General features: G+C 47.8%; 2 protein-coding genes across 4 annotated transcripts in view; both read left to right on the plus strand.

Moving 5' to 3' along the window:
• Nucleotides 1-10744, plus strand: part of PNPLA2 (patatin like phospholipase domain containing 2) — a 29009-nt gene extending 18265 nt beyond the window's left edge. Inside the window, exons 4-9 of the mRNA XM_071427681.1 lie at nucleotides 1683-1892; nucleotides 2636-2696; nucleotides 3410-3577; nucleotides 4005-4137; nucleotides 4533-4655; nucleotides 5465-10744. Of these exons, the coding sequence (XP_071283782.1) occupies nucleotides 1683-1892; nucleotides 2636-2696; nucleotides 3410-3577; nucleotides 4005-4137; nucleotides 4533-4655; nucleotides 5465-5729 (960 nt within the window). The 3' untranslated portion in view covers nucleotides 5730-10744. The remainder of the gene's footprint in view (nucleotides 1-1682; nucleotides 1893-2635; nucleotides 2697-3409; nucleotides 3578-4004; nucleotides 4138-4532; nucleotides 4656-5464) is intronic.
• Nucleotides 10745-11679: 935 nt separating this feature from the next.
• Nucleotides 11680-23550, plus strand: part of CRACR2B (calcium release activated channel regulator 2B) — a 46630-nt gene continuing 34759 nt past the window's right edge. Inside the window, exon 1 of one of the 3 annotated variants that reach the window (XR_011679293.1) lies at nucleotides 11680-11904. The gene's annotated coding sequence lies outside the window, so the exon portion shown is untranslated. Of the gene's footprint in view, nucleotides 11905-19475; nucleotides 19565-23550 lie in introns of those variants that run through there. The other 2 variants (XM_071427682.1, XM_071427683.1) reach the window with 2 other exon arrangements.

The following is a 23550-nucleotide window of genomic DNA, read 5'->3' on the forward strand; positions in this document are numbered from 1 at the left end:
CTGATGTCCCCTTTAGAAGGGGGAGAGAGTTCTGTTGATTGTTGGCATCTCTGTTGTTGGAAAACATCTTGAGAGCAAGCTGTGTTAGTGTTTCTGAGAGGATGTACTCTACCCTTGAGTTTAATCTGTCCTGTCCTTCCACTTTCTTCACTGTCCAAATTCAGGTGGTGTAGGAGTCTCTAAGTGCCTGTCTTGACACAGTGTTTGGTGAGCAAGGGCTGCCATGAGGATAAAATGTCCTGTGCTCTGAGTTTGGGCTGCTGTAGCCTACCACTGTAATCACAAGCTGTCTCCCATGAAGCTGTAGGCTCTTTGCAAAGGTGGCCCTGAGGTTTAGTTTGCCTCCTAAGAAGGGAATATGCAGTCCACCCTGACCCTATTGCATCAATGGCAGCTGGCTTGCTATAGCTGAATTTAGTTGCTTTCAGCCCATGAGCCTGTGAACTGTTCCCCAGGCCCAGAGAAGCTGATTGAGGTCTATGTCTTGTCTGCCATCCAGAGCAAGAGAGAACAAAGTGCAAAGCACCCTCCAGGCAACACATCCGTTGTTTTCCTAGGCATTGTGTAGCAGAAGAGCAATGTTGGTAGTCAGTCTGCCTGTGAAACAAGAAGAAGCAGGCTGCAGAATGGAGCACCTCCTCCTTCAATCAGCATTTCTGTGCTCTGCCTGGGTTTAGCCTCTACTGGCTCAGCTTCTCACCCAGCAGAGAGCTGAAAGATGTTTACAGCTGCTACTTGTGGGGCTGCATGGCCCCTGTATCATGATTTGTGTTTGGGTAGGAAGGAAACAGATCCAGGCAGCAAATTGCAAGATCAACCCTGATATGAAACCAGCAGAACTCTTCTGTAACTGAGGTTCACAAGAGCTGGAGTTGTTGCTCTGCAAAGACCCCCAGCTTCCTTCTCTTTTGGCTTGACCAACATCCTTTTCCTGTTATCTTTTGCATGTTGCTTACTCTGCCAAAACCTGTGATAGGGATCATCTTGCTCAGCTCCTTATGCAATTACAGTAGCCAAGGAATGTTTTGAGAACATACTACTGGGGTTGCCCTTCCTGCAAGGGTAACACAAATGTGTTTATGGTACAGAAGTACAGAACATTCTCTGATAAGAGAGTGCCTGTTAAGAGCAAAACCCAAGTCTCTTGTGCTCTGTTATCACATCACAGCAAGTGGATTCCCAATGTGTATGCATGTGCTAGGATTGCTGTTTGATAAGCCCACTAGCAACAAATCAGCTGGTTTTACTCACAGGTAACAAACCTTCTGCCAGGGGGCACTTGTGTCTGAGCTTATTCATTTTGAACACAAGTGAAAAATCGCACAATGTCACAGTGTGACAGCTTAGATCAGTGCTAATTTGCACTGCAGGTAGTTGTTGGTGTGTATTATTATTTAATTGGACAGCAGTCAGACCACACAGGAGCTGTAAGTCAGCAGTCACACAAGTGAATGTGCCTTTGTTATTGAACAATTGTGAGCAGCACACTCAACCAAGAAAAAACACATAGCAAAAGGAATTGTTATAAACAACACAGCTGTGCTATCACTGGTTTTTATTCCTCCAGTGCTGGGGGATGTATTCCATTCCTTCCCAAGTTGTTGGCACAAACAGGAAAAGGAGTAAAATAGCTGCTTGATCAGTTGTGAGAATGAAGATTCCTGTATTTGTCTTGATTTCAGAGATATGTTGATGGAGGGATTTCTGACAATTTGCCCCAATATGAGCTGAAGAACACAATCACAGTGTCTCCTTTCTCGGGAGAGAGCGATATCTGCCCACGGGACAGTTCCACAAATATGCATGAGCTGAGAGTCACCAATACAAGCATCCAGTTCAACCTTCACAACCTGTACCGCCTCTCCAAGGCCCTGTTTCCTCCAGAGCCACAGGTGAGTTTCTTGGCCACACCAGAACTTGGGGACCACAGATCTTGGGCACTGGCTAAACTGTGTGCACTTTGGCAGGAGAAGATTCCAGGCACTGTTAGTTTTGTATCTTGTGCTTTCTCTTTAATCTTGACATTATCAACCCAGTGACTCGCTAAACCTTGAGCACCTGCACAAGGGTTTGTCTTCTTTTTCTACTTGAATAGCTGGAATTCAGGTGGTAGCAGTTGCTAGTATTCCCATGTTGCTCGAAAGTATTCCCACCTTTCTCTCTCTAGAGTAGTCTTTGCCTGGAAGTCAGGCTCACTGTAAACTATAAGCATGCATTCATGTGCTGAATTACTTGGGCAAGTTTTTTCCCACCTCTTCTCTAGTCTTAGCTGGCTTTATCTGCAAACACAATAGCCCTTCCTGGCATCTGCAGGGAAGTATTCTGGGCTGCTTGTCAGAGTGACTGACTGAAGGCTTCCCACAGCAGCATCAGCTGTAGATGGGTAGCTGCAGTCTGTGCCCACACTTCAGTAGGATCCTAGGTGTCCCTTCCAATTGAAATTGTCCTGTGATTCCCAGAGCCAATGTATTGATGCTGTACCTCCCATTCCTGCTCAAAGCCTGAGCAAGGCTAGCAGGAATGAGACTTGTTCTTGGGATAATTCAGGAGTCAGGAGAATTCCTCTGAAGCCAGCATTGTGGTAGATGTTTGCTCAGCCAGTTTCCACATGAAACTTTCCTTCCTCTGCCCACAGGTGTTGCGGGATATGTGCAAGCAGGGCTATCGAGATGCACTGCACTTCCTGAAGAGGAATGGTAAGGCTCTGGCTATTTGTAGGGTGCACTGACTTGCCTGTTCTGTGCCACACTTTGTGCCTTGGCTTTGAGAGTAGTTGATGGTGCATGTGAAAGGAGGAAGGGAAGAACTGAACTATGCCTCAGATATTAGGGTATGGAATTCTCATTAATGAGTAGCACTTCAGGAAGGAGAGGTGGAGTGGTGACCTTTGCAGTTACCAACACAGTTGCTGAGCAGCAGTGCCATGTGGACCTCCTGCAGACACTCTGCCGCTCTCCGTGTGCAGCTGGGTCTGTGGTGCTGCCCTCAGAGCCCCGGTGCTGGACACTTGGGTGCTGCTCTCCTGCCTCCAGCCGCGGCAGCGCTGGGTGTGCGCTTGCTGCCACCTCGTGTCCGTGGACAGTGATGCAGACCCGGATAACGGATTGCACTGTAGGAGGGAAATCTTGCCTGCAAGATGGGTGACTGGCTGATTATAGCAACAAAACTCTGCAGAACAGCACCCTGCGGAACTTAAAGGGGAAATGAGAGAACTGATGGGGAAGGAGAGAATGAACTTAGACTGGCAAGATTTGTAGCTCCTTGTGGTAAGCATTACAAGAGAGATAAGCTAAAGAGGCTGGGCATGACCTCAGCTGAGGGGAGTTAGGATGAAGCAAGGACTGACACTGTAAAGGCCAGGCAGGGCAGCTGGTTTGTGTCATCCTTACAGAATAACTTCTCTTCTCAGGTCTCCTTCATCGTCCAAGTCCTGCCCGTCCTCTCCTTGCCATAGAAGCACCTCCAGGAGAGAAGGAAGAGGAAGAAACAGAAGCTGAGGACCAACTAGAGGACAACACTGCCCTTGCTGTTGTTGAAGAGCATATCTTCGAACACTTGCCTCCCAGACTGAACCAAGGTATGATTCAAAGGGAGAGATCACTGTGCTGCCTGGTCTGCCTCAGAAGATTACTGGGATATGTGGTTATTGTTTATAGCTGGGGTTGGTCATGCCCAGGGATTGAAATGACACCTGCTGAGGGTTAGATGGATTGGGGGGGTCTCAGATAAAGTCGTGGCTCATACTGTGGAGGCTGGACTGGGAGAGGTTGATTCATTTGACAGTGTTCTGCATGGTAAGGAGAGGAGAGGATCTTGCTGCTCACTCCTTTAGAGTCTGATAAAGGTGAAAGCTGCTGGTTTTAGCTCTGCTCAGGGAATTACTAACCTGAGCAAGACTTCCTTAGAAGTGGGAGGTAGCTGCCTCAGGCTGAGTAACTTTTGAGGTATGACAAGAAAAGAGTGTCCCACTGGGGATATTCAACCATGTTTTCTTCTGCCTTCAGCTCTCATGGAGGCTTGTGCTGAAAGAAGAAGTTTCTTGACTGGCCTGAGCAACATGCTGCCTGTGCGTGTGGCCACAGCCATGATGGTCCCCTACATGCTGCCTCTGGAATCTGCAGTCTCCTTCACTGTCAGGTAAGCCTTGGGCTAGTCCCTCAGTGCTGCCCTTCCCAGTGCAGACAGGTATTTGATGTAGCTGTAGTGTTTGAATGGCCAGAGAACAGGATTCTCTCTAATTCTGCACTGCTGATATTCCTGGGGAAGAAGCTCTTGACATTTACCAGACATGACTTAAAAAACCAACCAAACAAACCCTTACAAAACCAGAAAAACCAAGAACCCCAGACTTTTCCTATGTCATTTAGTTACAGCCACTACTTCTAGCTTGAAGGAAGATTGCTGTGTGCTAGAACTTGCCCCAGAAAATGGTGATACATTTTTGAGCCTTATGAGAGACTTTGGAACTGGTGCTCTTTTAATCATATTCCCTTGTGTGGCCCAGCTAATGGTTGTCTCCTGTCTCTTTACAGGTTGCTGGAATGGCTCCCAGATATCCCTGAGGATATAAGATGGATGAGGGAGCAGATGACAGAAATCTGCAGCTATCTTGTGAAGAAAGCCAAGAAGAAACTGGGCAGCCATCTTTCAGCCAGGTGTGGTTGCTTTTCTTCAGAGCACTGTTCAGGAGGAGCCCTTCATTTCCCCTTACACCTTTGAATTTTAGAGACTCTATTCCACTGGAGCAGAGCAAATAAGGCACAAATTGACCAGAAGGAATTGGCACTTAGGCTGAAATACAAATCTGGTCCAGGGTTTCTTGGCTTCCTTAACTGTTGGATAGACTCAGCACATGGTCCCTTTCCTTCATCCCATTATAGGGGACAAAGTCTAATTGTCCCCTATTATGGGGGACGTGGCCTAAAGTAAGTCTGATTAAAACAGTATGCCAGCTTATTTCATGCTCCTTCTGGAAGACAGAAGTGCTTGTCTTTGTGGCATTTGCTGGTCCAGGATCTCCAAGAAGTATTTGTGTTCAAATGACCTCTTCTACCTCAAGCCTGGTTTTTGTGGGGAGGGAATATGGTGCCCAGGGAACACCAGAGAGTTTCCAAGTAAGACCAAGTGCTTTGGGCCTGAGTGTGTGCCTGTGCTTCTGGGCTGAACCCCTGGCTTGAGGCTGTGGCAAGACTCTTGTGTGGACGAGAACAGGAAACTCTGTCAGTAATAGTCAGCGGGTCCCAGCTGTGATGTATTCCAAGTACAAAGTGTGATTCTTACCCAAAAGAGTTCATGGTCTGAATAACTGAGAGATGTGAGTGGGGAAAACTGGGCACACAGAGACTTCTCACTAAAATCATGTAGTCAATTTAGTACAAAACAGGACTGTGGTAGTGGAGCTCTAGTCTGGTGACCTGCTGAAGTCTTCTCATGTACCGAGTCTTTGCATGTATTTGCCTTTCAGGCTTTACTATCACCTCGAGCTTGGAGGGCCCCAGAAGCTGCCAGTTTCTCCCCCAGCACCTTGTGGTGAAGCACTGCCCATGTGGATGAGGAGCCACCGCTCGGTTTCTGACGTCATGATGAAGTGGGAGGAGTACCAGCGCCAGCTCATGCTGGGCTTGCTCTGCATCAACGTGGACATGCAAGCTTCCCTCTTCCCTCGGGAAGGGTTTCAGTTAAAGCTTCCACCTCTAGGCTGTGCAAAAGAGTGCCTGCCACTCTTCTGAGCCTGCTGCTGTGAGGGGATGAGAGTGGGTGGGAAGGAGAATGGACACAGGGTGGGACCAGTCTCATCCCTCAGCAGCAGGCTGCCCCATGCTCCTGAATATGTTGCCATGGGGATTTCCCCGGGATGGACACTGGTGGAATTGACTGTAGACTTTTGTTGCCCACTGGGCCAGGCAAGGGACCTTTGTGTTCACAGCCACACACAGGCTGATTCCTTGCTCTAGACTTGTGGTGAGGCCTGGCCATTGCCTGTGGCCAGGCTGATGTTGACCCAGCTGGGCTCTCCCAAATAGTGCACTTTGAATTGCCACTGGCTTTTTACCGCCAAACAACCAGGATGTAGATGATGCTCTCAAGTTCATACAGCTTTTACCTCCCTTGGTTTTTCAGAGCATGTGTCTTGATTCCTCTCCTTAAATCCTCTGACAACCTTTAGTTCTTTGTGCTGCTGAAAGATGAAGTAGCCTCTTGCCAAACCAATTTTTGTCATGGCTTTCAAATCTCCTCCTGACTTTTCTTCTTTGCTGAAACCATGTCCTTTCCTCTCTCCCTTAATTACATCCACACTAGAAGCCAGAGCTGGTCCTGCAGCAGACTACACTGGAACTGCAGAAGTGTAGAAGAGTTATCTGTTTTCCCTGATTGATATTGTCCTCATCTCTCCCTTTTTGATTGGGTTCCTCAGGGAGCTACTGTGACTTGAACTCTGAGTGTTAAGTGATTGAGCTTATTTAAAGAAGTAATTTTGACAGATTTTTTTTTCCAGGGAAACATGTTGAATTTGAGGCCCTATTCCTCACTCTGTGAATGGAATTGGTGTGGGGTTGCCCTGAAAAAAAGCTCAGCCTGCTTATCTCAGGATCACCTTAGCAGCTGAAGTAATATGAAGTGGTTGTAGGAAGATGAGAATTGTGCAGGGCATGTTATTTTTGAGAGGCTTGTGGTGGAGTGTCACAGCAAGTGCTGGGGAAGTGGCTGCCTCTGACAGGAGTCAGTTGGGCTTTGCTCCTTTAGGGGCTGTACAACTGAGGCAAATTCTAGGTGGGCAATACAGAATGGATCTCCTGCCAAACTGAGGCTTTTATCTCTCTTTTGCTCAGAAAGTTTGGTTGTTGAGGCTTTGGAGCGAGAAGGATTTAGGCTTGTAGCTACACCAGCATCCCAGCTTGCCTGTCTCGTGTTGTGGCTCACAGGTCCTGCTCTGCAGCTAGCAATAGCAGGAGGATGAGAAGTGAAGAGTGTTGATGCACATACAGCCCCTTGGAACTGGCTCCTCTTTGTCTTGTCTCTTAAAAGTGCAGAGCTGCAGCAGAGCAGGACTCTGCCTTCTCTGCAGTGGTCATGGCTTGTGTGAGAAGTATGAACCCCGTGTTCTTCACAGGGTGAGACATGGCTTCCTGTGGGGATTGCATGGACTTAAGCTTAGGTCTTCACACTCTGACAAACCCAGCTCCTGGTATCTTTTTCTGCTGCTTGTCTTGCTACATGAGGCGTCTTCTACCTCTCCTAGCACAAGCAGTGTGCAATGGCCAAAGCAAACCTATGCTGTCTTTGCTGGGGAGCAGGACAGGGTATCAGAAACTGATTATGTAGCCTATACACGGAATAGTAATTTTTAATAGACTCTGTTTTGCACCTTAGATTTAGAAAGGGAAAATAAACCCAGAAGTTGTGCTAATCACTGGAGAAAGTAGTAAATCTTCATGAGCAGTGTGGGTGACGGGGTGGGTGCTGTTTCCTACGAGCACAGTTGTGCACTGGGCATGGATTTGGAGTTTGTGTGGGGATGGATAAGCATCAGGACTCCCCTGCAGTGGCTGTGCCAAGCTGGGAGGCAATGGAGCCAGGCCTCTGCCCAGGAGGCAGTGCAAGAATGAACTTGTGACTTAGATTGTCACCCCACTGCCCTTGCTGGATGAAACTATGTAACACAAGGGCCTGTGCAGTTTACAAAGCAGGCCTGCACTTAACGCAGTCAGATTTAGTCTTAAGCTTTGCATAATTAAGTCAGGGAACAGGGAAGTCACTACAGGAAGAGAAAAAAATTGGGGGATTCTGAAATCAGGATAGAACATTCAATTACCAAACAAATCGATCTTGTGATTGTTTAAAGCCCACAGAAAAAAATGCTAGATGCTAGTGGAAGTGAACCAGCAACCAGCTACTGTCACTTAGAGGGAGCAAGATTAATTTGATGAAAATTGGAACTGAGAAAAGATGTTTATTTACTGGGTTGGTATGGGATTTCTTCCGCTGTTTTGGACTACCTTCTTGGGGGGAATGGCACGTGCACAGCTGCTTGGATTGCTAAATACATGTCTCTTGTCCCTAGTGCACACAGAGCAATTGGCAAGAACATAGAGATATTTAGTGGCAAGAAATTAAGGCATTTTGTCCAGAAGCAAAACATCTGAGGGGCAAAACTGCATAAGGAAAATCTTGTGTTTAGAAGCTGCTGCCCTTTTGACTCTGCCTTTTTTTTTTTTTTTTTAGTTAATATATGGGTGGAGAAAATTATACAAGTATTTTTTTATCCCTTCTTCCTGGACTGGTAAAACCACTGAGTGATTATGTAAACCACTAAACTATGAAATGAAATACTCCTGGCAAAAGAGTGTGCTAAGAAGTTGCAGCTTGGCACCCTTAACCCTTGCCTTTTGCATCAGAACTGACTGGCCTGGTGCTGACTAGGCTGATGCCACTGTCTTCCAGTGCTCTGATCCAGAAGGCTTGGGGATTTTGGTTCATGCATTTGAGGAGACCAACAGTTGTGCCTGGTAAAAGGCCTGAGTTTTGTTCTGTGTTTCACCTCATCAGTAGTTTAATTTATTGTATTAACTTCTCCACAAGAAGCTTTTGTACACTTCAAACCATAACCGCAAATCAAAGCCTGGCTTTAAAAATAAAGGTCTAACTCTTCACAAGGAAATTCCTGGTTTTCCTGTGCTAATTTGCAGGGTGTGAAGGATACTGGGAAAGTACCACTCTGTATTAACCCTTTCTTTGCCTCTTTTTATTTCCCAAGTGTTACAATGGCTATTGTGTGATAGCCTGTTGGCTTTATAGATTTGAGCTCTGATAAAGGAACTGCAGATCTGTTAAAAAATACCTGACACTAGCCTCATTTTCCTTTTGAAAAGTTTCACCCATTTGCTTGAAATTCTTGCTGCTTGTCCATCACAGATTGCAAAGGATGAAGGAATTAGGGAAGATCACCTTTCCCACTGATGTAGAAAAAGGGCTGTGTCAGCTTGTGAATAGATTTTTGTTATGCAGTGCTGCCTTGTCTAGATGAGACCCCACTCTTTTTGAAATCTCTGGAAACCTTGTGATAGGCTCTGGATTGGATATGAAGGGGTTTATTACAATAGTGCTCACTGTAACTGTTCAGTCCCTTGTTCTGTGTGTACCTCATGGTGTACAAAGTTATCTTCTGGGCAGCCATTGCTGATTAACCCTCACTTTCCAGGTCCATAGGAGCAAGGTCATCTATGGCAGTCAGTCCTTTCTGCTCCAGATTGTGTGACTGGGCAGCCCAGCAGGGCTCTCCAGTGTATGGTGAGTGGGAGGTCAGGTTCCTGGACAAAAATTCATCTTGTAGTCTATGTCCAATGGTGCTTAGAGCATTCACTGGATTCCTGCAGGAGTCCCAACCCTTGCCCTTTCCACTGTTTCACATAAAGGGTCTGTGCATTCAGGAATCCACTATTTTTTCCTCCTTCCTGTCTTATTAATTGCTGCTTTTAACAAGGCTGATGGTGACCTTGTCGTGCACCTAACCAGCCCCTAACCTGCACCACACTGTAGAGTTGTTTTGTGTACAACAGCCTGTGCCTATGGCGTGCTCTGTAACCCACAATTAGTGTGTAGTGTAATTGGTTTGGTTTGCTGCCTGACCTACAGGTAATACTGTTGCAAGCTGATTTTCAAGGAGAAAATACTGACCACTATGTATAGGACCTAGGAATTGTTTTCTCATGGCTTCTTGGAAGGCTGTGTACCTGCAACACTCAGAATAAAAGAGAATCTGCTGTCTTCCAGCACTGGGGTGTCCCTAGTACTTTTATATTCCCTAGTGGTTTTATTAATTTATAAAAATGATCTAGTAATTCACTACTTCCTTGGAGAAAAGAGCTCTCACTTTTGCCAAAGCAGTTGTGGGAGAAATACCTGAACTTCTGTGTGTGTTTATTCCTTAGGGGAATAAAACAGTAGTAAATTTCTGCTAAATAGATGCCAGATGTGGTGGGTGGCAGGGCTGCTGAAGTCAGAGGGCCTTGCCAACAGTTTTCTCAAGCTTTGTTTCTGTTTTCTGCTTAAATCAGTGAGAGAATGGACCACCTCACCTGGCTGCCATGTCAGCCAGCTTGTTTGTGCCAAACACACGCTGTGCCTTTACAGTGGGCTCTGGCCTCCTGTCCTTTGGGTGTCTGCCTTTCTGAGTGCAGCAGGACTCGCTCCCCTCTTCTCTCCCTCCTTCCCCTTGCCTGCTGGTGGGACATTGCTCCTTTTCCAACCTGCAGGCAGCTCCACTAGGACAGCCCCTAACTACATCCACCTTACTCTTTGGATCCACATCAGCCCTCCTGCACAGGGAGCACAAAACTCCAGTTCCAAACAGAGGACTTAGAAATGTAACTTTGAAATAAATACCTCTGGGGTTTTCTCTTGTTCTTGAAAACAGCATCTGAAGCAGCTCTTTGAGCTTTGTGTGTCCTGGGACTACTCCACTGCTGCCACTGAGTTTGAGAAGACCCTGGAGCACACAATACATATGGAGGTCCTGTGAAAATTATTGGTGTCAGAGCAGCAACTAGACCAGCAATAGCATAACAAGTTATGTATTTATGTGGCAATGTCACTAAGTAGTGTTCACAGTCACTTTAAAAGTTCAGTATTAAATTGTTGATGCTTTTTTTTTCTTCCTGTTTCTATTTTCTAATGTTTTGCTGAAGAAAATGTAACTATTTATTTTGGCAGAACTGTATCTTCTAATAAAAACTTTCTCAATATATTTACCTGGCTCTGGTAGGCTGCTTCTCTTGCTATTTAAAAGTTTATTAAATATTTTTGGATGTGCTGTATGATGTGGGTTTGTTTTGCTAGGCCCAAGCCTATTCAAGTTCCTCTTGGTGTCAACATTTATTGATACACAAAGGGGGCATTGATCTAGAGGTACATTTTGGTCCAGTTCTGATTTACTCAAGCCTAAGTGGCTCAAGTGCTATTAGCCTCTGTTTATTGGAGATCTGTGGCAGACCCGGGTTTCCAGGAGGGATTAAGCACCTTCTTGTGGGAATAGCAGGTGTTTGGCACCTGTGAAAGTGTTAGTAAAACGTTATTCACAAATCTGAAACTTCTCCATTACGGGACCACCTCTTGAGGAAACTGACCTGTCTTTCTAGAGAGTCTGTTTCCTCGTTGGTGAAATAGACGGTAGTGGCTGCTGTGCGTCTGCCTGTTATGACAGATACCGAGGCCTGTCCCGGTTACTCTCCAGCTGGAGTGCATGGAAACCACCGGCTCCCGGGTTGTGGGAAGACCGGGGCTTTCCTTGGAGCCAGCCCAGGGATCAGGGCACGGCCGCCCTGGAGCCGCGGCCGGGCTCTCCCGGAGCAGGGACAAGAGACTCACACGGGCTGGGGCTTGGGGCTGCGCGGCTCCGGGAACGCTCCAGGGCTCGGGCTCCTCTTTGTCCCGGCTTTTGACAGCCGCAAACTTTTCCTAGAGACTTTGTTATATGCTGTCACGTGATGGGGACAAGTGCTGGAATTAGCATTATAGGATGCAGCTGGTAAAGCAAACAGCTTTCTTAACCTCTAATGACTGGAGAATAATAAACTCGCCAGCCCGGTGCTGTTAATCAGTGACATGGATCCTTCTTCCATAAAGCCGCCTGCCCGGGCGGTGCCGGCGGCTCCGCCGGGGGAGTGGCCGCGAGCGGGGCTGGGTGTGCGCTGAGGGCTCTCCCGGCCCTCGGGGCTGCTCGGGCCGGGGGCAGGGCCGCCCATCCCGAGGGCCCGGCCCGGCTCCCGCTGCCGCCCGCCGGGTTCGGCCCGGCCGCCCGCGGCCCCGCTCATTTCCGGCCGGAGCCGCCCCGGCGCCAGTGGCGGCTCCGCTCCCGCCGGGCCGGCCGCAGGTGCCGCTCGCTCCCGCCGGGCCGGGCCAGGCCAGGTAAGCGCCGTGCGGCGAGTGCGGGGCGGCAGCGGGGCCGGGGTGCGGTGCTCCGGGGCCGGTTCCCTCGCCGGGGCAGCTGCCGGCTCTGCCCGACCGGGACCCGGAGTCGGGGCGCTGGGAGCGGCTGCCCCAGCCAAGGGCCCCGCCGGCGCCTTGGCCCGCGCCTCGCCGGCCTCCCCTGGGCTGTGGGGAGAGGGCAGCGGGGGGCTGGGGGCCCTGCGTGCTGCGGGTCCTCGCCTGGCCCCTGCCGCACACCTGCCCCGTCCGTCCCCAGCGGTCCGAGGTCCCTCGGCGGTGACGGACGGGTACGGAGCATCCACGTTCCTGCGCAGCGCTGCCTTCTCCCGCACACAGCGCTCCTGAGGCGGAGCTGCGGCCGTGCCGCGGGATGGGGAGCGCTGCCCCGGTGGGGTCCGGCACGGGGAGCTGCTGCCTCTTTTGCTTTCTCTCCTCTTCTGTCGCTGGGAAGTTTGCAGGCTCCTTTGATATGCGGTCACGGAACTCTGGTCTTTCTTATTGAACCTGAGTGGAGACCTTGTTGTTTTCTCTTTTCCTTTTTCCAACGTCCTTTGTTCGTGGAATATTTTTTCTTGCCATGGTCCAGGTGCAGATGACACTGCACCATATAAAGATGCTGCAGGTTCCTACAGCAGCTGTGTTGGTGCTGCATCTCCTTCTCTGGAAGGAAAAAAATACCAGAGCTTTCCCTCTCCTAAGACTGCGGTGTATTTCTCTTTAATATCTTGCACTCATGGGATGCACTCTGGTGAATTTGTGTGTTGAACCTAAGTCCTTCCTGTAGGACTTCCTGAAAATAGCTGAGGGGAAAAGAGGTCAGCTGAGGGGAAAAGAGTCTCAGACACAGGGAGATGGCTGTGCTCAGGAATATCCTGAGGAGGCAGGATAGTCCAAACACAGCTTGCTTGTTTAGTTGTGACCTGCTGAGTTCTTGCTTATTCTGATGGTTGTTCTGCATCAGAGGGGGCTCAAAATTCCTTAATTTCTAGCTTTGCCTTATGCAGGCTCAGGGGCAATTGTATCTTATTTTTCATGTTCTTGAGCTATATTTATTTCTGAGGATCATCTAACAAGCTATAGATGAATATATCTCTGTACATATACATCTCCTGAGGGCTATGGAAATGCTTTTCTTGATCAAACAGATAATCTGTTTGGTTTGTCCTTTCACCGTTCAGTTCAGGTGGTCCAGAAGAGGTTCTGAAAAGCTGCAGTGAGCTGGGGTGGAGGAAGCCTCTCTTTGCCAGGACATCCTGCTCCACAGGGAGTGATGTGAGGCCTGAGATATAAAATTTTAGACTCTTTCATAAGATGGTATAAAATGTCTTTGAAGCTACCTTGCTGGGCAAAAAATATTCTCATTTCCTGGAGCATCACTCTTCTCTTGCCTTCTTGTGGCAAGGCACAGTGGGAGTATCAACTATCCAACTGGAAGATCTGCTTGGTCGTTTTGTCACCATCAGATAGGAAAATTTCTCCCCCACAAGCCAGTTTGATGCATTTGGTGAATCAAGAGCCTCCTATTTACTGACCTGAAGGTGGTGCTGCAAAGGAGGGCTCAGTGTGGGGCTGTCTTTAGCAGCACACAGACAGTGCTGGGGAACTGCTGTTCCTCATGACTTTGCCAGGCAGCCTCAGAAAATGAGCTAATGGGACGAGGACAATTGACAGGAACAGAAATCACATGGGCTCAGCTGTGTGCACAATGCTCTTCATGGTCAGAGAGCTTTAAGGAAATCAATCCCTATGTACAGCAAACTAGGATTGGTTTCTGTAATGCAGCTTCTCACTCTCTAAATCTTTTTGATTTCATAAGGCTGCTCTGGGGACTGAATCCTCTCTCCTCCCCTGCTTGCAGGAGCTCGTCTTGGATTTAAGGACAGTGAGGAGAAACTTCAGCTGTAGCAAATGTGTCATCTTCCACTGAGTGGAGCAGCATCTCCCTCCTTCCTGCCAGCTGCCTTGGCTTGCTGTGCATGTGAAGTCTGGGCTGGAAATGCTTGGTTTAATCTGTACATCTGAATCTCTCAGGATTCATTTGCTGTCCTACCAGACCATAGAATTGCAACGATCAGCAAGAGTTCCTGTCCTTTGTCACTGTGTCTCCTTGGAGGTATCCCCAGCCCAGCAGCTTGAAAGGGAGGTGCTCTGGATGTCCTGATTGACCCTCCTGATATTTTCCTAGCAATGTTCTCCTTTCCTCATCCTGTATCCCTAGCCTTTAATTTCTTGGCTGATGCTGAGATGAATTTCCCTCCGCATGGCCCTAATGCACATTTTGCTAAGCAAACCTGACCCCTGCCGCTGTGCAAGGAGCACTGGGGTGGATCTACTAAGTATTCCCATGGGCTCCTGCTGTGGCTAGGAGCACCAGGTGCTCTCCTCCAGTCACATGATCAAAAGGTTTGCCAACCCTAAGCTTCTGAATACCACCACCCACACATTAAAAAAACCAAGCCATAAAATTACTTAATTTTTTTTTTCCTTTAAGTCACATTCTTAATTTGCTTTTTTTCTGCTTATTTCTGATTGTCTTGAAGATTTCTGTGTGTCTGTATAAGCTGCCAGGAATGCTTGAATGTCAGTATTTCACCTGACTGCAGGACCTAGGTGCCTCAAGCCGAATAACAAACATTGTGAGCTTTGGGAGAAAACAACACCCAAAGCAGTGGTGGGTTGTGGTTTTGTGGACTTTCAAATGAAGGCTGGAGCCATGCTGGGCTTTCCTCTGCCTAGTTCAGGTTGGAGTAACATGGCTGGGAAGCCCTGTGGACCTTTTAATCAAATGTTTTTCTCTTAACCTTGTGTGACAGAGCACTAAAGCAGCAACAAATACTGTCTTGTGTTCTCAGAGACTGTGGCTTTAACCTAATCATAGGTTTGTTTTGGAGGAAATAAGATATGGTGCAATGCTTTGGAAGGGTACAGTGTTCTTATCTGCTTGGCATAACTGGAGGAAAATCTGTCAAGTAAAAAGAGTGAGAGCAAGGAGGCTTGTACCATCCCTGCTTTCTATCCAGTGGAGTGTGTGATTGCAGTTAATTTAGCAGAGATGTCATCTGAAGGAGGAGCTCTTGCCTCTGCTTCTGTGCCTTCAGTCTCTGCTGGTACAAGACTTTGTGTCACTGTTCTGCACCAGTTACTGCCCCATCTGTGTGGAAGGGACTGCCTGGTTCAAAAGGATGTCTGAGGATTACACATACCTGACAGCCCTGCAGGAAAGGTTGTGTTGTCCTGGGGATGGCAGGAGAGCTCTGCAAATGTGCCTGGGAGCCATGAACCTCCTGAGATTTGCTGTGGTGGTTCAGCACTGTGTGGGCTTGGGGCTGGCTTGAGTTTGTGTTGTTGGTAAGATCCTGGCAGGTGTAAAGGTGTCCCTGCTCACAGCAGGTGAGGTATCCTGGGCTGAGGCAACCTGTGTTTCTGGAGAGATGAGACTGAATAAGGGGAGAGCTCTGAAGATGTATCCTACAGCTTTTTGAAAGAATTAGCCTTTAGCACATGTGCTGGATGAAAGTAAAGCAGTGCAGTGAAGGCTTGAAAAAAGCCTAATTTTTGTAACTGTGCAATAAAGGTAACATACCTACCTGTTTATTGCTTCCTACTTCAAGCTCTTCCAATGAATAGCAGCCTGGATATCTGCAGACTTTTGGAGGAGTTGCTGTGTGGTGCTAAAAATAAAATTGCGGAATGTCTAAATATGTCATTTAGGCTATGGAAAGCAAACCTTTTGGGAAAACTTCAGCTATGTTTGGATATAGCTAGGTGAGTCAAGCCTCTGGAAAAGGAGACAGCAAACTTGCAGGCTAGCTGTAAACCCTTGGCTAGGCATGGTGGGAGCTGGGCAAAGGTTCAGGTGCAGGGAGGCGGATGTAACACCTCCTACAGGAACTTGATGGCCCTGACTGTTACAGTAGCTGAATTCCTCTCCAGCTTTTTCAGCATAACATCTGTGAGTAAGAGTAATGCTTTTATCTGCCTCATTTTTCCCTCTTCTTCCCTCTGGAAAATGAAGAGGAGGAAACCGAGCTCATCTCCAGCTGAGAATTGAAGTGGTAGGTGACCTATAGGTTGACAGCCTAAGAGATGTTGAAGTTTTATCTCCAGACAAGATTTCTGCCTCCCTGTAAAGCTCTGCTTTGTCTCCTGGCAAGGAATAGTGGGGCTGTATTGTGTCTAGGGAAGGTGAGCTGTGCCTGTGCCACCACCTGAGCTGAAGGTGGGGCAAGAAATGTACGTATTGCTGAGCCTTATTTTGCCCCTAGCCCTAGTTTGTGGACTGAGTGCCCATTTTTTGTGGGGTGGGACAGGCAGGCCAGCAGAGCCATCTGCTCTGGGGTGAATTGCTGCAGGCTGAAGCTCCTGGCCCCTGCCCAGCTCCCCTCCTTGGCAGGTGCTGAGCTCCTGAGCTTTGCCCAAGAAGAAAGACAAGCGTCATCATTGCTTAGATAAGATAAAGCATGACCAAAACCCTTGGCAGGTGTGGCTAGATGCTGACTGGAATTGGTGCAGCTCAGAGGAATAGCCAGGCTCTTCAGCTGTGGGGAAGGTGGCAAAGCCTCTTTAAAACATGTAGACTTGATGCTGGAGCCCACCAGGGAAGGTGAGTGCAAGGCTGTGAGTGAGGGAACAGCCACCCATAACCCTGTGGGCAGGAGGACTTCTGCTGTGTGTCCCTGTGGCTGTGTCCTGTGCAGACTCTGGTGTGGGTGTTGCTCCATGGCAGCTCTGTCAGCTTGGTGCCCTCCAAGCAGGGCTGTGTGGGTGACCTCGTGTCTAGCAGGGCTGAGAACCTCTTCAGCAGCAGTGTCTCTCTCTCTTCTCCTTTATTTTTTGAAGTTCTGAGATATCTGTTGTCCTGAACTGTGTCCTTCTGTCTGAGATCATGGGAACTAGGAAAAAAGTTCTGATTTATTGGAGGGAGAGAGGACATGTGGGTGCCTCTGCAAATGTTCATGTTTCTTCTGTTGCACGCTTTGCTCCTATGCTTGAGAGCTGCCTTCCTTCTTCCTTATCCTCTTTGCCTCTTTAAGGAGTTTGCAAGATGCCTGATCTACCTTTCCTTTCTCCCAGACATGTAGCCAGAGGGGTAATCCTCTGCTCCGGCAGAGGTGCTCAAACGCCTTTGATTCAATGGATTTCCTATGGCTCAAAGTCTCTTTCGCTTCCTATGCAAATCGGGTGGCTCAGTCAAAGCCGCTAAATGCAAATGGACCACTTGTAGCTGTTCCCTCTCCAAGAGTGTTGTGGGCTTTATGCAGAGCATGGGGATGAGCCCTCAGGAGCTGGGAGAGCAGAGCAATACATGGATTTGTGCTGGAGAAAGGTCAGCATGGCTGTAGTTCACCCGTTCCAGACTTGTGAGGTGGGATACCAGGCAGGATATTTCGAGCTGTTGGCATCAAATGAATGAGTGTTTGTAGGAATGGATTAACAGCTGCTAGTTATGGGTGTGGGGGGCTTGGCTGGTTATTGTCCCCCCTCTCTCCTTACCAAGTCCCTGCTGCATCCCAGTGCAGAATCCGTGCTGTGATTTGGTGACTCAAGCCACTCTGACGCCTGGATCCCTTTCCTCTATTCAGGCTGGGCAAATAATGTTCAGTCTGTAATCATGCTTGAGAGCTCTTGCCATTGCCCTAGATGTGGGGAGCTGGAGTGATGCTTAGATTGGCTTAATCCAATTCCATCTGAAAATCCACTGCTCTGAACAATAAATGTTGCGTGTGGGGGGTGGTATTCAAGTGTCTTTACTAAATCAAAAACCTTTTAAGCATTGGTAGATGAAGCCTTTTTCTTTTCAATGTGTACCACTAAATACACAGGATGTGCAGTATGGTTGAATTAGCATTACTATGGGAACCATAACTTTTTGTATTTCCTGACCTTTATCTGTGTAACACTAAGGGCTCATTAATTAAAGTACCTCCAAAGTGTAGGGTTTTGGGGGTTTTTTTGGTGTGTTTTATAAGCTTTTTTGTTGTGGTCAGTACTAAGAGAACCTTTATAAAGAACTCCAGGAGGAGATTAGAGATAGGGAGCAAACTGCTTTCCTGCACCTTGCACCCTGTCCTTTCTTGTGCTGTTCTAGTAGCATCCCAGCCAAGACCATGGATCAGTGTCAAGCAGGACTTCTGCAGCAGCGGTGAACAAAATGGTGAGTAAATTCTCATGCTTGGAGGCAGATAGCTCACTTGGTATGGGTTTGTTTGGTTTTATTGTGTTTTTTGCCACAGCTGCACTGTTAGAGCCTGCCCCAGGGGATTTGGGGTCCTGCAGCTGAGGCAAAGGTGAGCGTATGAGGAATGGAAAGGTGATCCTCATGCCCTCTGCTAGCACAGAGACCTCCCAGATGCTCAGGGGAACTCTCTGGCCCTGTTAAATCTCTAGTAAAGACAACTGTAATTGTTTGTAGTAGGCTTCGTGTCCATTTTTTTAGTCTGGGTTTTGAAATAACCATCTTAAAATAATAGAGAAGGACCCGTCTTTGCCTTCTGCAGGTCCCATTTGCTTGTTGCTGGGAGAATGGGGCTGTTTGGAGCTCTTCTCTTTGGAGATTGATGAGATCTCTGCTCTTCAGACACCAGCTGGAGTCTTCTCAGTGGAAACTTGGTGGAAGAGGGAGTTTTCCTCTCTGTAGAGGGTAGGCTTGCCTGCTCAGGATTTGTATGGCAAAGCTTGTTTCCTGGGCAAAAGGCATTTGGGGTAGGGGTGAGAAAAGGACACAAAACCTTACCAGGTGATGAAGAGCCAGCCTGCCAGGGTCTTAACACTTTCCTTTTTGTCTTTCCCTTGTCACCTTTCCTGAGAAGACCTCAGGGTTAGCTAGCAGGACCTGACACAGCTGAGAGCATCTTTGTGCTGCCTGGGGACTCTGGAGCTGCCACTGAGTGACAAATCCCCATCAGCATCTCCAGCTGTCAGCAGGCAGGGATGGCTTTGCTCCCTTTTGGGGATGCTGTGGGATAGAGTGGTGCTCTGTCAGTGGCAGAACAGAGGCTGGCACTTCTGGCTGCTTTAGTGAGACAGTCCTGGGATGTGCACCCCACCCCTGGTGTGTGTTTAATGATGCTTTGGAAACATGCTCCTTGTCCTGTCATTTTATGCTTTGCTTCTCTCTTTCCTGAGTTCTCTGGGCTTCTCTTTGTAAAAGCAGGTTGCCAGCCTCGTAAAACTGGCCTTAAACTTGAGGCAGGATTCACAGGGGTAGCTTCCAGCCCTTGCCTGGTGGAAACTGGTTAGGGGCAAGGCAGCAATCTAAGTAGAAACAGCTAGAGTTTTTCAGGGAAGGTAAGTTGATGTGAGATGAGGGATCATCTGCTTCCTTACGCCTTCTTCCCCTCTTGCCTAAGGCAGCCCAGAAAGCCCCTCTCCCTCTCAGCTGTGCACAAGGCAGGATTACAAGGAATTTACCTTGGAAGCTCAAGGGTAGGGTTTCTTGTGCTGCCCTCTGAACTGAGGACTGCAAGGCTGTGTTGGAAAAGGGCTGAGATGCGTAGGGAGCAGTGCAGACCACACCTCCTGGCTCGGAGCAGCTCTGATCCTCTATTTACAGTGGCTGTGCTCCTTCCCCGCTAGCTTTGTGCTGTGGAATACACTGCTGCTTCCAGGCAAGGGGAGCAACACTGTCCTGCTGCTCCAGGTATCTGGGGACACCTGCAGAGAGGCCAAGTGGGGTGGAGGGGAGGGAAGAACGTCTCTCTTTTGGGCAAAGAATTGTTTTAGCAGGAAGTCTGGACGAGTTTGTGAGTTGCTCTGTCTCAGCAGAGTCTCTCCCTAGGAATTTTCTGTTCCGACTTCCTGCTTTTGCTTTAAAGCAGCAAAGTGGAGCTCACTGAGTGCAGTGGCATTGTATATCACTGCAAAAACCAGTTGTTAGTCCCTTGACAGAGGAAGGAAAATTTATTGTTTGGTTTTCAAGAGCTGGGGGTGCTTAATTAATTAACACTTCAGTTTGGATCACTTGAGGTCTTTGCCAATGTCGAATTGAAGAAACTTGTTCTCAGTTCTGATGTGGTTCTGAGAGATGCTTAACTGATTCTAGTGACTTGCTGATTTGGAGTAATAGCTGAATATTAGAATGTGTGAGATTGTGATTTTTTTTTTTTTTAAATTCTTTTTTTAAAAGAAATTGATATCTTGTGCTGATCTGACTATGGTTTTTCCGCTGCATGCTTTCTTAGGACAACTAGAAATTTTTCTTTAAAAGCATTTGGCAGGAAATTTCCCACTATCTCTCATAAACATAGCTATTGCCCTATTCTCCTCCACCCTCTTTTGTAATCCCACGTCATTGTTCCTGCTGTGGGCTTCTGACTCAGTGACAGGTTTTGTCCAAGTCAGGAATATCCCCCCAACCCCACAGTGACTTTACTTTTCCTAGAGCAGTTGTACATGCTGAACAAAAGCACTTCTCATGCAGCATCTGCTTCCAACTTTGCTTCACATGCTGCTGCTTGCTCTTATTGCTCTTTGCACTAAGCTGTGGCTGGCATGCCAGGAGCAGGTGCCCTTCATGTGCCAGTGTTATCCTGCTTTGTGGAGGAGAAGCTCAAGGCTTGTGGCTGCTCAAAACATTCTCTAGTTTTCTGTCTTGTAGAAGTCTGAGGCTTTCAGTACTTTGTTGTGATTGTCCCTTCTGAATGAGAAAAGGAGAGGATATTTCTGGTGTCATGTACTAGGTCCTGGAATTCTTGTACATTCAGACTGATCCTTTCTTCTTTTGGGAGGGGGGGGAGTGGTGGTATTTAGATTCAAGACTTTACCTGTGCTCCCCTCAATGATCTGACAGCCAGGCAGTGTCTCTGCTCAGGGCATGGGCTTCACCCTTTTCCAGTGCATAGGTTACACTGGTATTTCAGGAAAGGTGTTTTGCACAGCATAGCCAACACCTCCTGAGCTCACAGGAAGGAGTGAATTTTTACCTTTGCCTTACTCTTGGCAAGTAGATCAAGAGGTAAGAGAACCAAGTGTCAGACACCTGTGCACAGGGCAATTTTCCACTCTGGGAGGCAGAGAATGGGTTAACAGTCTTCTTGGAAATTGGCTTCACCCATCTGTCTCAGCTCTGTTTGTTGTTCTAACAACATTTGCAGAAAGGTCAAACTGTCCATGCATCCCTCCTGGGCAAAACCAATACAGCATCAGCTAGAGAGATACTTATACAGGGAGCTGTGGTGCCTAGAAATCCTATCCATACTCATTCCTACTTGTTAATATTTGCAGACCTTTTTGTTTTCTAAGTGCACCTTGCAAGTTCAGAACAGAGAGGTAAAGCTTTTCCCGCTGATCCCGTTGCTAACATGTAGCCCAGAAAATATTTCTAGGCTAACATGTAGCCTAGGAAATAGTGGTGTCCAGTTCTCAAAATATTGGAGGACGACTTCTTGGGATGAGGAAAATATGCTTGAATTTCTCGCATCCCCCCAGCAGTTGTATCCAGCCCTCTGGGTAAGGAGATTTCAAGTTCTGCAGAGAACTTGCTGGCTCAGCTGGAGAAGAAATCACTGTTTACCACATGTATTCAGTAAACAATGTGAATGTTTTACCAAAAAGAAGTTTTTCCTTTGAAAGGAGAAAAGGATTGGGCAGTCTGATGTTGTGGTTTGATATTCTATCTGTGTATGCTGGGGGAGCAATCTGAGGACAACATAAGGCTATGAATTTTTGTTTGTGTGAGGCTGATTTCAAGACAAAGGCTCTTGATCAACAAAGGTGAGGCTCTTGCACACTGCTCTGAGCTCACACCTGTGCTACTTCAGGTAAGATGGATTTTTAGCCTTTGTACAAAGAGGGCTCTGAAGTGGCTGAGGAAAACTTGCAGCTGGCCAGGAGGGACTTGTGCTCAAGTCAGTGGGTGGCTGTTGGGAAATTTAATGAAGAAGTGGTAAAACAGGATTGGGAATCACCTGGTGGAAGCCATGAACACTTTTCTTGTTCAGCATCCTGAGGCTGGGTGGCAGAAAGCTCATCCTCCATGAAGCAGCACCAAATGTTCCTCTCTCTTACAACAGAGGTGAAAACTACTCAAAAGAAGCCTAGAGAGTGTGACTGACTTAAACAATCTCACTGGCTGAGGGTGCATATGTACCAGCAGCCCAGGAGGGATCCTGCTGAGGCCACACAAGGTGTGAGGCTGTCACAGAGAGATTCAGCTTCTTATTGGAGAGGAAAATCTTTGTTCTGGTATGACACAGGCAGCTAGGATGTGAGGACTCAAAGGAAGAACTGGGAGGATTTCAGTACCCATGGTGGCCATGACAGCTGTGGGGAGAAGCCTGGCCTTTGGCTGTTGGAGTACCAAGTCCAGCTCATTAGACTTTTTGCTGGTGAAAATGCAGCAAATGCTGTGGTCCTTTGGGTCAAAGATTCGATGTATTTTGAGGTGGATTTCTGCAGATGTGAGAGCAGCCTCTATTCATGCTGAGGAGCAGGCTGAACCAGCCCTGTGTCTCCTACAGCAGCTAATGGCTGATACCCCCATCCTCCCAGCATAAAAATGGGATGATACTCTCCTAGGACACTCTTTTACTTATTTGTGGAAAAGAAAATTTTCCCCAAAACAGCTATTTTTTGTAATAGTCCTTCATGGACAAACTCAGAGCAGAACAAAACAGCCACTTCTGCAGCTTGTGAATGCCTGTGACATTCTCAGCCTCTCATGTCAGTGAGATGACACACTCAAAGGGTTTGTAGAGAAGTGCTTCTTCCTGTTTGATGGGCAAGTGCCATCACCAACTTAATCTGAGGCTCCTGGATTCTTTTCTTAAAGGAAGTAGTGACTGAGGACAATTCTTCACCATCTCTGCCATTTGGGAATTGGCTACACAGGCAACTCCACAACGCCCAAATTTTAGCATTAGAAGCTTTGTGTATCCTTTAGAATCTTTTATCCATTTATTGAACAAAAGGCTGTTTCTGCATAATTTTGCCTTAGACATACTTCAAGAACACTGATGAAATGTGTCTGGCCCTCCAGCAGCAGAGGACTGAGGTGTGCCTGCTGTCAGCCTGAATTTTTGTCTGCAGGACACCAAGCGTGGTTGCATTCCTGAGGGCTGGGGAGGAGCCTCATGTACCCGGTGCCTCTGCTGCTTGCAGGGTGTGAAAGGAGTCTCCTCAGCAGCCTTTCTCTCTCCTGATGTGTCCCTGCTGAGCCTGCAGCAGCTGAGGTCCTTTTTAGCTCCATGACACCTTAGCTGTTCAGTAAAAGGTGCCATGAGCCCAGCAGAAGGGTGCTGAATCCTGGTGGTTGTCTCTGGTACAACCTGCTCTGCATGCAAGTGCTCCCTTCTCTAAAAGGGGCAGGTAAGGCAGGGGGAGTTGCCACTCATGTCCCATTAAATGAGCTCAGGATCTGCCCTGGATTTGTCATTTCCTGAAGAGCTTTAAATGCCTGATTAGGTTTGGATCTTGTCTTCTTTATGGGGCATTCCTACCTGCCTCAACAACCTCTGGAAAAGAGGAGTAGAAGAGAGCAGGGATCTCCTTAGCCTGGGCTCTCAGTGTGCTCAATTTTTACTTTGAATCAAAAATGATCCAGTGTATCTGATGTCAAGTGCCAAGTCCTCTCTCTTCTATCCTCTTTTTCCCACATCTGGGCTGACAAATGAAGTTTCTTTGCCTCCT

Source organism: Agelaius tricolor, unplaced genomic scaffold, assembly GCF_023055355.1.
Source record: "Agelaius tricolor isolate 1412-34295 unplaced genomic scaffold, bAgeTri1.0.p SCAF_5, whole genome shotgun sequence".
NCBI lineage: Eukaryota > Metazoa > Chordata > Aves > Passeriformes > Icteridae > Agelaius > Agelaius tricolor.